The sequence below is a fragment of the Crocodylus porosus genome, unplaced genomic scaffold (genome assembly GCF_001723895.1).
Source record: "Crocodylus porosus isolate Cpor-Errol unplaced genomic scaffold, CroPor_comp1, whole genome shotgun sequence".
Lineage (NCBI taxonomy): Eukaryota > Metazoa > Chordata > Crocodylia > Crocodylidae > Crocodylus > Crocodylus porosus.
In genome coordinates, this window is record NW_017728912.1 from 23,690,214 (window position 1) to 23,703,636 (window position 13,423).

At 45.4% G+C, this 13,423-nt stretch overlaps 1 protein-coding gene across 4 annotated transcripts in view; it reads right to left on the reverse strand.

Annotated features, from left to right (window-relative positions):
• The window catches only part of HGSNAT (heparan-alpha-glucosaminide N-acetyltransferase), a 30,424-nt gene that overhangs the window by 16,477 nt on the left and 524 nt on the right, over positions 1 to 13,423 (reverse strand). For 2 of the 4 annotated variants that reach the window (XM_019534171.1, XM_019534169.1), the window contains exons 2-7: positions 10,947 to 11,062; positions 9,887 to 10,020; positions 8,017 to 8,138; positions 5,251 to 5,320; positions 3,290 to 3,359; positions 2,134 to 2,237 (exon numbers count right to left, since the gene is read on the reverse strand). In XM_019534171.1, coding sequence (XP_019389716.1) covers positions 2,134 to 2,237; positions 3,290 to 3,359; positions 5,251 to 5,320; positions 8,017 to 8,138; positions 9,887 to 10,020; positions 10,947 to 11,039 — 593 coding nt within the window. In that variant the 5' untranslated portion in view covers positions 11,040 to 11,062. Of the gene's footprint in view, positions 1 to 2,133; positions 2,238 to 3,289; positions 3,360 to 5,250; positions 5,321 to 8,016; positions 8,139 to 9,786; positions 10,021 to 10,946; positions 11,063 to 13,423 lie in introns of those variants that run through there. The other 2 variants (XM_019534172.1, XM_019534170.1) reach the window with 2 other exon arrangements.

Here is a 13,423-nt window from a genome sequence, read left to right on the forward strand (position 1 = left end):
CTTCAGAAACTTCATTCAGCAAGGTGTGGTCAACCATCTGAAAATGAGGAATAAGTATCATTCCTCCCACTGTAGAGCAGTTAAATAACGAAAAGAACAGTTATGACAAAAAAATTCTGGACTAGGGAGGTGGACAGATAAGTCGTGTTTTTACTTATATAACCCTCCATGAAGAAAGAAGAATTATTTTGTAAAATAAAAGGAAGTGTAACTCATAATCATATGATGCTTCCCTTGAAAAAGGAAATGTCAGGAAAAGCTTCTTGTCAGCAAGATGTCAACCTCTGCAATATGCAAGAAGAAAGGGTTTGGGTTTTTTTGGTAATGTCTTTTATAGGATCAACAGAATAGCTAGAAGAGATGTTAGATAAGCTTTCCAGCATAAAGTGCCCTTTTTCCACTCTATACACTGTATCAGTTAAGAGTCATTGCCAAAAATATGCTTGCCTCTCAAATACTTCCTTGGCTCACATATTTCCCCAGCTACAATAACACTCTGGGCACATCCCCACGAGTCTGCACATGTGGTTTGTGGCACAGCAAACCACACACAGCACACATATACCCATGTGCTGCACTGTTTATTTGCAGCGCATTTTTTTTTTGACACTGGGAGATCCAATATCAAAAAAAAAAAAAACACTATTAAAAAAAGTGGTATGCCACATGTGGCAGCAGCACATGCTGCCAGAAACTGGAGCCTGGCCAGCCAGAGCCATGCTGTGGCTGCCAGCTCAGTATCAGTTGCCCGGGAGGCCCCCCAGGACTCCAGATAAGGCTGCTTGGGCCAGCACAGGTGCTGGCCCCAGCCTCCCCTACCCCACCTGGGTCCCTTTTCCACATGCCAAAATGCACATGCAGAGGAGTATCTGGGGACAAACAACATCAGCACAAATACGTGCCACTGCTATTTGTCCTGCGAGAACGGCAAGCCCCTGCACGTGCATGCTCATGAGGACATGCCCTCTGAGTCTACTCTGCAATACTCTCTTGAGAACAGCTGTGGAAGGGCTCACAAGGTTGGCACATTTAGAGCAAACTACAAAGACACAGAGAAAGGCACAACAAGGAACAACTCTGACGAGGAGGGAAGGGACATCCTCACAGAGCAGGGCGCATCAATTGGGGGTATGCATACCCCAAGGGGTACTTGGAAATGGGCTAAGGGGTACACATGGGTGGGCAGAGACAAGGCACTGCCACCCACCACCCGTGCCACCACCACCCAAAAGCAGGGCTGGCAGGGCAAAGGCAAGGGCTCCCCTCTGCAAGCCGCACAGGCACCACCTGGCCAGCTTGATGCCGGGGGGGGGAGGTGTAAGGAAACTTGCACACAGCAGCCACCGCTGCTGCCACATACAAGCCACTCCCAGCTCCGGGTCTCACCACCACCACCCCTCTCCCTCATTCCCTGTCTGGCCACCGCCACCCTCCTCCCCTCACTCCACCAGAAGTATACCCAGAAGGGGTATACTCCTTAAAAAAGGTTGAAAACCCATCACAGATTTTTAGTTTGCTAGCTTATACACACTGCTCACCCATGGCACAGGGCCAGTTGCAGGCTGGATCCGGCTCCCAGACTCACTCCCTTCACCCACCCCCTGCATACCTGATCTGCTGGCTGCTCCAACTGGTTTGGGACCCAGGCTGTGTGCAGTGCAGATCCCAAAGTGCCCAGAACAAGCATGATGTGTATTACAGTCCAGCCAGAGCAGCATGCAGTCACTGCCCCATCATGACTGGGCTGCACTGTCTGTTCCAGCTGCTGTGGAATCAATGCTGCACGCAGTGCAGGGTCCAGACCAGCTGGAGATGCCACCAGGTCAGGTACGCTGGGGGAGAGGGAAGATGAAGGGGTCCATGGACTAGACCCAGTGAGCCACTCAGGCTGGTTGAGTTTGACACCTTTGGACAAAGAGAATCATGAGCTCACAGAAACTTGTCCCTGTCTGATTCAGTTAGTCTATAAGGTGCACCTCTACCTTGCCTTCTGCCTGACTTCAGACTAACATGGCTAACTACTGTTCTGTTCCCTCAGAGTGAAAGTTTCTTACTGTGACCATGATGTCACTCATTCAAACTTAGAAAAGCTTTGAGTTGAGCGATACAAAAGCCGCTGCAGCTGCAATTTACCCTCGGAATGTGTCAAGGGAGCGCAGGCGCCTCTGGGAGACACTCCACACACTCGTACCATGGTCACCAGTAACAGAATCTGCTCCAGTTGGGGATCCCAGCTCCTTTGAAACAGAAACAATACATAAAAGGAAAGTGCTAGGTGGCACCTACAACTCTGAAGTCTTGACCTTTTGGACAACCGAACTCGCAAGCTGAGGCCTTGGGATTTGAAACGCTTTTAATTCCTGTAATTTTATTTTTCCGATTTCTCTCCTCCTTTCTCCACTGTGGTAACTTCCCACATTTCTCATTTTGTACTTCTTCCCAACAGGGGCTCGATCACACTGCTAGACCTGTGCTGCTCCTTTAACTAGGGTGGGAAGAATAGTCTTGTGAACACCACACTGGACCATGGCTGGATTCACGTCCAAGGTTAGACAGAGTCATAGTGTGATTTCAGGACAATTGTTCAATTTACCCTGGACCTCAGTTCCCCAAGTGTAAAGAAAATACTTATTTTAAAGTATCTCACGCTATTGTTTCAGGGACAAAACTATGAGATCCTCAGACACCACAGCAATGAAGACCTGGTGAGAACCCAAGCTATTCACAGAAGAAAAAGAGTGCACTGTCGGACAGTTGCATCTAGGGTGGAGCAAACACACTGGCCAGAGTTGGATCTCATTTACACCTGTATAAATAGAGTGATTCCAGTAAAGTCTGATCTTCCAAGGGGTTAACAGTGCAGAATTAGGTCCCAACACTTTCAGGCTCTGGTCTTCCACAGAGAAGTCTGACCTGATTTGAGATCATCCCTCTAACTGCCTGTAGCACTGGAAGGAGACAAAGAACTAGAGGTGCTTTCCCTCTTTCACTGTCCCTGTCACAAGGGGTTATTCTTTCAATGGCATATTTCTTTCACTGAAACTAAAGAACAGTAAAAGCTGACTGAATAGAAGCCAGAAGGTTGATCTAAATTAAACCTGGGTGCAGAGCCCCATGCAGTTCTCTCTACAGACTGAAAGAGCTGTCTGTCCTCATTGCACCAGTTGTCAGGGAACCCACTAATCCAAGGGATGTGGCTGCCAATTTACTGAATCCCCAAAAGGGCTAACTGATGTGAGCTCTGAGTGTGAAAACACAGACAGCGAATAAGTACAGTCAAGTAACTCACAGAATTAATGAGACGGTCAGTTTCTCTAGGGTTCAGTTTCTTATGAAGCCAATTCTTCACTGGATCCATGCTGTGAATTAACAACAATTAACCAAAATCATAATATGTCTTATTTATCATGAATATCAAATTATACCTTGATCACAAAGTAAGTTGAAGTAGTATACATCAAAGGCTGAGATAGTCTCTATTGCAAAAAAGGCTTTCACTAGGTAAAATGTTAATACAGACACTATGCAAAAAGCTTTGTAAAAAAGACTTAAGCTGGCAAAGTCAAACATACAAAAGTTAGGAAATACCAGAATTAAATTGATCCATGCAGCTCTAATTCTGCACAGACATTATGGTAATGGTCAAATAACTACATGATCACAAGCTCCAAGCATGGGGGTAGGGTACAGTACAGTTGCAACTTACGCGTATTTAACTTACACGAATTCAGCTTTACGTGCTCGGCTGCTGGGGCTGGCTGCCAGGTGCCGGCTGGGGCATGGCACGTAGTGCGGCGCCGCACCGTGTGGTATTGCCTGCATGTGCCGGCATGACTGGGGGACTCGCACTCAGCTGGCTGCCCTGGCAGGACGAGGTGACAGAGGACGAGAGGGGCGAGAAGCGCGTACCATTACGCAGCTGTTGCACTGCACAGCACCACAGCTCCCTTGTCCGGGCCCGGTGGCAGTGGCGGCTGCTCGGCGCCGAAGCCTGGCAATTTCAGCCATACACGATTTCAACTATACACGCCGACTTTGGAACGTAACCCCCGCATAAGTTGCAATTGTACTGTAATTTCTTTTGTTTGCACATAGGACAGCCTGCCTCATTCAGTGTACAGGATAGAGAGCTATATGAAAATAAAGCATGTGTTTAAATCCCAGTGAAGTCAGCGGGATTTAAGTTCATGCTGAAGTACTATCCTGAACTTTTCTGAATATGAGGCATTTCTGAATCAGGGCATCCACATTGTTAACACCAGTGATGAACTGAAAGACTGACTGTATTAAACTCCACTACAGTGGATCCAGTTGGAGTATTTCAACACTTAGAAAACAGTAACTATATGATAGTAAAATAACATGCATCTGAACTGTTGTGCAGGACCCCTGAAGCAAAGTATAGCAGTTTCTTGGAAAAGCAATAAAGTTATGTGCTTAAGTTCTTTTCTGAACAGAGGCTAACATTCTCCCTACTTATTCAATCTTCCTCCTGTTTCTTGTGCTGAAGTCCAACATGGCAAGTAAAATACAACAAATTACTTGGCACGAAATGAACTGCTATTCATTCAGCAACATAACAGATATAAGGCAATGAACTTAGGAGTTGGAAAAAGGCAACAGAACAGCAGCCTGGCAAACATGGCTGAGGCAAGAGGAATGCTATCCTCCTGACGGTATACTAGACACCTGCCCCAGCACTGGCTAACAAAGCCTTTTGTAAGAAAGAATTTGTTAATTCTCTAAAGCCTATTTTAATCATTGGCCCTTCAGTGAGGCTGGACACTAGTGCCTGTCAGTGATAAATTGTGATGCAAAGGTCCCACAGCACCAATGGCTGGCAGACCATTGAGATATCCAGTCATTACCAAGACAAAATAAAAAGGTTAGGTCCCATTATCACCTTTGTGAATCACCCAGTTTCACCCTGTTCCCATCATCTCGAAGTAACACTACTCCATTCAGTCAGAGGTCAATTTGTCTAATACATTTCTTGTTCTCAAATTAAAACCTTGGCTTAGCCTTTGAAAGACAGTTTAAAACCAGACCCTAAAGAGGTGCAAACTAATACAATTCTACATCTTCACCAAAAAGAAGGACCTAGTTTATAAACTACAAGTCCATGACTATGGCTCTCAGGTGCTATCACAATACAAATAATAATTCTAGCAAGCATGCTTTAATCTGCAACAAAAATCCAGGAAGCTCTCCCTCATACACAGGGATGTTTTACAGATTATGTGAACTTACTTTATAAAAAAGTGTCCCAAAGTCAAGATGCTGAGGATTCCCATATAAATAAGGAATGCGTACAGGATAGCTGTATGAAAAAAAAAAAAAAAAAAAAAAAGACGGCTCATCTAATAGAAACAACAGGCACCCTGGGCCAGATACACTGATGCATTATACTGAACCAAACACTGCAGAAACAAAGTAGTGATTCAGGCCCCCTGTACAGTACGGCAATCTGCACAGTACTGTAATCTGAGAAAGCTCCAGCCAAAAAGAAAGGACATTAGGTTGAAGTGCAGCCTCTTGAGAGTAAATTTCAGTGTAAACAGAAGCAAAGCAACCAAATTACAAATACAGTTGTAGCAGAGTGGCTATGGAAAGAATCAGTTTGGTATCAGCTGTAATGGGTAACTGGCCAAATTAAGCAGCAGCATGAATGTAGAGTAAGGGAAGCAAGGATGACGCACTGAGTTTGTATATGGGGGATTTCTCTATAAAGTTTTAGGGACAGGAAGGATCAAAGAACCATCTCTTACAAGGATTAAGAATGAAGGAAGATACTGATTAGAGTTTGGAATGGTTCTGGGAAGAAGATGAGGGGAAGAATGAGACAAAAGGCATTAAAATAGAAGTAAAGGGGTTAGTAGAAAAAGTATGAAAAAGGGGTTTAAAATTCTGGCTGGAAGCAAGACATAATTGTGGGATACTGCAAAAAAGGAACTTGGGTGCGCATGCACATGTGTGCAGGTACATGCATCTGCATGTGTGTAGAAGAGAGAATCAGGATCTAAAACTTCAAACACAATGCCTTCTGACATTTATTGCTTATTTGAGCCTGTCTTCTCCAAGCTTATTTGAGCCTGATTCCAAGCTCTCTGGAGCACAGATGAGGTCATACTTATGATTCATGTATGACCCCTGCAGAAAGCTATGGGGTCCCAAGGCTTCTAGGTACTGATGTGACATACTAAAATAGAAGACAAAGTGCAAGAGCAGGCCAGTGATATTTCCCTGTAAATTCACTGTAATAGCCTCGTAAGGGGTGGGAGACTGTGCCATCCCAGGTTTTGCATACAGTCCTCTCCTATGGGACAGGTCACAGTCACAGAGCAAAAGGAAGCCATCCCAGAGGGAATTCTAGTGAAAGAGCATTGCCAACTCTGCTTTTAAGGCCTAGGACAAGAGTTTCACTCTCCTCACTTGGGACATGCCTGGCTCACAGCAGTTCTCAAATGACCTTCTCTGGTATCCAGCAAGACAGGGTTGTGGCAGTAAAGTTTCCAGGGGGATGTGGAAGTACATACATCCTCTTTTCCCCATTTGAGAAGAAAAACGCCTCCACATCTCTCAGTGTTGGAAGTGTTTTTGAAAAACACAACTGGGAAGACATGATACAGATTAAAAATAGTACCCTATGGGCAAGTGACTATGCATTTTAAATATGGGCAAGGTTTTTGATCTGGTGTGGCCTGCCCAAGGGAGAAGTCAAACATCAAGTCAAGAAACATAAGGAGAGAGGAAAACAAAAATGCTGTAACCAGGTCAAGAACATGGTGAAGTATCTGTTGAGGTATCAGCCAAGGAGTTCTGTGATGGCCTTCATGAAAACACACTGTTGAAAGGTGGAGGCAAAGGCCAGTCTGAACAGGGTCAATAAGAGACTTTGCAACAAGGAAAGTAGAGGATGGAATCCTAAGCAGCTAGAGGGGGAGAAGCCGGAGAGGGCAAAGGAAGATTTTGTCTTAAAATGGGGAGATGGAGACATATTTGAAGATCAAGAAGTGTGGTGAGCAGAAGTTAAAAAGGAAAAGGAAAAGGAAAAGAGAAAGAAAGTTGTTAGAGAGGAGAAGAGGTGATAGGATTAGCAGTGGTAGGAAGTGGGTAGCAGATAAAACATGTCTACATGTTAATGAACATGTCTACATGTTCATTAATGTGCTTTAGGTAATACGCATTAAATTGAGTACCTCCATTGTGAGGTACTAGAAAAATGGGGAAACCTAGAGCAAACCCTAGGGACCTTCAAAAGAAGATTGGATGCACACCCTGCTAGGGTTATTTGACTTCAGCAATCTTTCCTTCTCAGAGCAGGGGGGCTGAGCCCAATTATCTCACAAGGTCCCTTCCAGCCCTAAACTTCTGTGAATCTGTGAGTATTAGCCTACTTTGATGTGCATTAGCTAAAGGGCATGGCTTTGTAGTGATGCTTTAATGCTCATTAAAATAGGCTAACGTGCATTAAAATGCATGTGGAGATGCGCACTTAATGTCTAAGAAAGGGAGCTGAATTTGAGAGAACTGGGGGGCATCTAAAGAAGGGGATTATTGTCACAAATCATATGACAATATCTGAAGAAAACTGAAGGATCTTGGGTCAAAAGGAAGGCAAGGGAAGAAAGAAGAAGGATCTGAAGAGAGAGCTGAAGCCAGAGGGAGAGCAATGAAGGATGGAAGGAACGTGGCCCAACAGGGCAGAGAAAGAAAACTAGTCATCAAGGAAAAGGGCAGAAAAAGAAGGAAGAACATAGCTATCATGAAGGAAATTATTGTGGCCACTGGATTTACTCCAGATGTGAGTTATGTCAGTAACAGATGCTGTATGGCAAGAGAGCAGGAGCAAAGAGGGTGGATGCTAAGGTTGGGTAGAGGTTAGAGTGGATAGAAAATATTTAACTCAGGGATTCACTTAAAAAAAAGGCTAAAAAGACTTTTAAAAAAGGATCTTATCTAAAAGAAGAATACTTGCATTATACAAGTTAAAAAGGAAAATAAAGTGCCACATACGGAGGTTACTGTTGACAGGACTGGCATTGATGTCTATGGTGCAGGAGACATTTGTGGTGCTTCTGTAGAGCCTTTTTACCATGAGGGAATAGTTTCCAAACTCTCCAAAATGATAGTGGATCCTGAAAAAAAAAGTCAGGGGAAAACAGAAGAAAGCTGGAGCTACAGCATGCTGCATAGTTATAAGGCCATGCAGCAAGCACTGCTGGACTGCAGACCAAACAAAAAGTAACGTGAGCTGGCTGTGGAAATGGTGCCCTGGGAAGACAGACAGAAATATTCCAGGAAGTCCACAACCCATAACATCCTCCCTGAGTGGAGGAGAGGTGACCTTCTCCCCCACTCGAGCAAAAGAGAAAGTGCTTATAAGGGCTCAGAGCCCATCATGCCCACTCCAAGATTTCTATATTTCCTTTTCAACAGACTTTCCTATCACTTTCCACAGTCATTTCCATGTCAATGATCTCTTCAGTACAGAAAGTGCTACCCTCATTTTTCCATGGGGCTCTTCAGCCTGGAAAAGCTCAGGCTCAGGGGTGATCTGATGGCCACCTATAAGTTTATCAGGGGTGACAACCAGTATCTGGGGGAAGGTTTGTTCACCAGAGCGCCCCAAGGGATGACTAGGTCGAACGGTCATAAACTCCTGCAAGACCGCTTCAGGCTGGACATAAGGAAGAATTTCTTTACTGTCCGAGCCCCCAAGGTCTGGAACAGCCTGCCATCGGAAGTGTTGCAAGCACCTACACTGAACATCTTCAAGAGCAAATTGGATGCTTATCTTGCTGGGATCCTATGACCCCAAGCTGACTTCCTGCCCTTTGGGAGGGGGGCTGGACTTGATGACCTTCCGAGGTCCCTTCCAGCCCTAATGTCTATGAAATCTATGAAATCTCAAACCTTGGATCAATGACTGTATCCACAAAAATGGCTGTTCACTCAACCTAGTATTTGCAGAGCACAATGATCTCTCTGCTCTGCATATTCCCCCCTCCAGCCCCCACATCAGTAATTCCAACTTAGTCCTCTCCCCATCTGCTTTCAACCCTCAGCATTTCCTCAGATTCCAGTCCACTTATGACCTTAACTACTCTACCTTTCTCAGTCCCCTCTTCCCTGCTCTCTTCCTCCTCTCTACTGACTCAATTATATGACTCCTCTCCACTTCTTCCTCCCACCACTACGGCCATCCCTTCTTGGGCCTAAACATGACACACCCCAAATCTGTCTCTGGCCCTCTGAGCTCTGGAAGAGCCCTGCAGTCACAGAAACTCCTATGTATGCTGATTCCTCTCTTCAACTCTACGACATTCCTTGCAATATTTTTCTTATTTCACTGATAACTGCATAATCCATTCTCAGAGCTTATTTGGTACTTTGGTTCCCTCCTAAAACCTTCACCTTCCCTGAATAAGATCCCACTGACTTCTTTAAGGACAGAATTGACAAGACTTCCTTCCTTGAACTATTCTACTCTTCATACATCACCTGACTTTTAATCTGCAGGCTCAGAGCCAGGGACTCTAAATTCATGTGTCTTTTGTATAGCACATAGCAAAATGTGGTTTGATTTGGATAGGGATGATCATGACTTAGGTAGGGGATTGGACGAGATGACCTCTAGAGGTCTCTTCCAGTCCTATTTCTCTATGATTTCTATTAAATGGACCCCACTTATGACTGAATCCTTTTGGTGCCTCTATAAAGTAAATAATATTTTGCAGTGATGCCACATACATTAAGCTGTAAGTCCAAACACACAGTACTAACTGTGATGGGAAAGCCACAGACATTAGGGACATGGCTGGTAAGAGATAGAACATTCAAGCACTAGAGGTTTCAACAGGTCATCTTCAGACCGGCTACAAACTTGCAAAGCTCTTTGCCATCTGACGTGCCATTGAGCTGGAGGGTGACAGGGTGCTGAGAATCCACTGCGACTTCCACTTGAGGCTTTCCTGAGGTATTGTTCATGGGCACCAACCCCAAGTACTGATACAAGCACTAGGAAACAACAAGCCAGAGCAAGGATTAAAAGAGAAAAGACAACCTGATAATGATAAACAGAGCAAAGTGATTTCCATTTAAATAAAAACATTTAGAAACAAGAGTACAATGAAAGTCTGGCTTTACCAAAAACAAACAGTTAACTTCTCTTGTGAGCTGTAGCTGAAGGAAATACTACAGCCTAAATTAAAAAACAGAGCCTAAATCAAAGTATCTATGATGGGATTTTCAAAAATGCTCTTTCACTAGAACTAATATCCAGCAAAACAGATATAATTAATTTAATCATTAAAAAAGGCACTATCACAAGATAGTGTGGCTTTCCAGACCAGGTTAGAGTAAGACTCCATCTGGTCCAATAGCTTATCTCTAGCAGATGTCAGTACTAGCTGCTTCAGAGGAACCTACAAGAATTCCTGAAGACAGCAGTTACAAAATAACTTGTCCATAGTTAGAACTGTCATCATAACTTGATTTATTTAGCACCTTTCTTTCTTTATTTAGCACCTTACCAAGCCTTAGCTTGTGCTCTGAAGCACAAGGACTTAAATATCTTTTAATCTTATGAACAAGCCTTAATGTCTTGTAGGAATCAGTCTCATGCATGTCTGTGGTTCCCAGGCTGAGTGTCCAGAATTGGGCTTTCAGCAGTGGAAGTCTGAGCGGGTAGGGAGAGCCAGGGTTCAAAAGGGAATTGAGAGAGGACCTACTGGAGGCTATGATGAATGTGAAAGGCATCTGCCTTCCCCAATCTGTCACTGATCTTTTTAGCTCATCTGAGAGACAGCTGAAAAACCAGGATTTTCAAAATATTTCCATAATTCCTTAGGTGAGTGAGTGCTAGTCCAGCACTGTATCCCCTGCAGCATCCTGCCGTCTTGAAAATAAAACCTTTTCTTACAAGCAGGGTGAAATTTCTTTACCTGGTGACAATAATCAGAAAGCCAGGAGACTGTCAAAACTTCATTGTGCAACTCATTGTGGATTAACAGCAAGGCCTGATCAATTTTCAGCATTGAAGGTCTCTTTCCAGCTACATCTGTTAAGAAGCAGAAACAGAGAGAATGCTAATATTTTGATAAGCATGATGTACTTGTGGCAACAAGGCAGTGAGAATCTTAACCTTTCTAAACTCAAGTGCACATCTGCTTACACTCAAGGCATCCCTTGGAAAATGCCAGCTCTGATTTTACTTACTTTTTTGACCACTGAAAAAAAACAGTAGAGCAATTCTTCTGCTGCAAAGAGATCAGAAAGACCACAAGGCAGAATGTTTTTTATGTTCTGGATTCCTTTTTGAAATCTCTGGGTTTATCATCTTGTGACTCGCATGTAGGTGTCTGCATGCCTAACAGTGCTAATATTGCATGGCACCCTTAAAAATATTGAGAGAGTCCAAAGGAGAGCCACACACATGACTAGAGGCCTAGAGAGCTAGTCATACAAGGAAAGGCTGAAAGACTTGGGACTGTTCAGCCTGGAGAACAGAAGTCTTAGAGACTTGGTGGCTGCTTATAAGTATTTAGGGGTGTAAATCCGGGCCTGGGGAGAATCTGTTCACCAAGGCCCCCCAGGGGAGGACAAGAAACAATGGGCAAAAACTGATTGAAGATTGCTTCAGACTGGACATAAGGAAAAACTCATTTATAAGTTAAGCGCTGAGGGTTTGGAACAGGCTCCCCCCCGGGGGTAGTAGTCACCCACCCTGGTGATCTTCAAAGTGTCTTGATGACTACCTTGCTGGGATCGTTCCTGCCCAAGTATGGGGGGGGCTGAACCTGATGATCTGTTAGGTCCCTTCTAGCCCCTAACATCTATGAAAGTAATATCTCATGGCACTCTGGTTGAGAATCAATGCTATAAGGTGACTGATTTAATTAACAGGAATAAATAGAGCTCAGGAATCCTTGATGTTCAACATCATCCACATCCACATCCATGTCCTTGTACATGTCAGAGTGGTGCATACAGAACTGAAGAGTGGTATGAAGGAGACATGAAAGTTGTATCTCTGCCAATTGACAGCTCTTCTGAGATGCTTGGAAGTAAGACTCATTTCACAGGGGAATCAGCACCTGCTACTATTCTCCCAGACCAAGCAGCCACTGGGCTTGTCTCTTTTCAGACAGTGGAGTTCCTGTGCATTACCCCACAATGGTAGGCAAACCTTATTCTTGCAAGAGTGTGGGATGGAAGCATGGCTCATGGGGGGAGGCAGCTCCTGCTGCTGCTTCCACCCTGGGAGTGCAGGTGGGGGGGGTGCCCCCTGGAGCTGTGCGAGTTAGGCTGGAGTTGGCACTGCACAGCTCTCCTCGGCAGGGCTGGGCTCAGAACAGGCACTGGTAGTACTGGGAAGGGGCTGCAGCCACCCCAAAGTTCACTGCAGCTCCACTCCCAAAGCTGCCCAGAGCAGCCTCAGCTCTTTCGAGTGCATGGGTGGAGGCAGGACATGAAGCCAGGCTGCTCCTCATGACACAGGACTGGAAGCTTAGCTGCGGCGAAAACTGGGGTGGCTGCAGCCTCTCCCTGCACTGCCAGCACCTGCTCCAAGCCCACCCCCACTGACAAGAGCAGGCTCCAGCCTGCCCCATGCAGATCTGGGGGGCACACCCTCACCCTGCTGCCCTCCCAGGGTGCAAGCAGCAGTGGGAACCAGCTCCCACCACGATCTGCGCCTGTCCCACTCCCCCACCCCGCCTGGGCAGCGTCTGCCCCTAGCCCCTCTCTCCCCGTGGGGGGCGTTGTTGATCTGCTCCCTAATGCCCCTTCCCTCCCCACTCTGCTTCTGATTTACCAGCTGGAGGTAGCTCTTCAGGCTCTACTCTGTGCTGCACTGCGGCTGCGCACAGCATGGGCATTTATCAGCCAAATTATTGGCCCCATAGGGCTGATATCCAATACAGCAATTTTTCTTCGTATCAGTACCGATCCAGTACCAGACCAATCTACCGGTGCACCTCTAATATACACATATATACGTGCATACATATACACACACACACACACACATATACACAGGTGTGTACACATGTGTGTGCACATGTGTGTAATTTGGGGCACATATATTAATTCCAAAGTTCAAATCAAATCATGTCTAGAAATACCTCTGAGCCATATAACTTCAATGCCCGGCAGTTGCGCTACACTGCTTGCAGGTGGTATTGGATATGGGCATATCTGGGGCACAATCTTCTATATACGCATATACATCCATATATGTGCACAGATACATATGCCTATGCACGCACACAGAAATGTACACACGTATTCCAGCGTCCAACTCGAAACACCACAGCTTGACGCGCGCGCACTAATACCCACACAATTCCAAGTCACATCACGGCTGCCTACCCCCCGGGCCGTGGCCCCGCAGAGGCCGCCCCGCTCCCGCCCGCGGGGG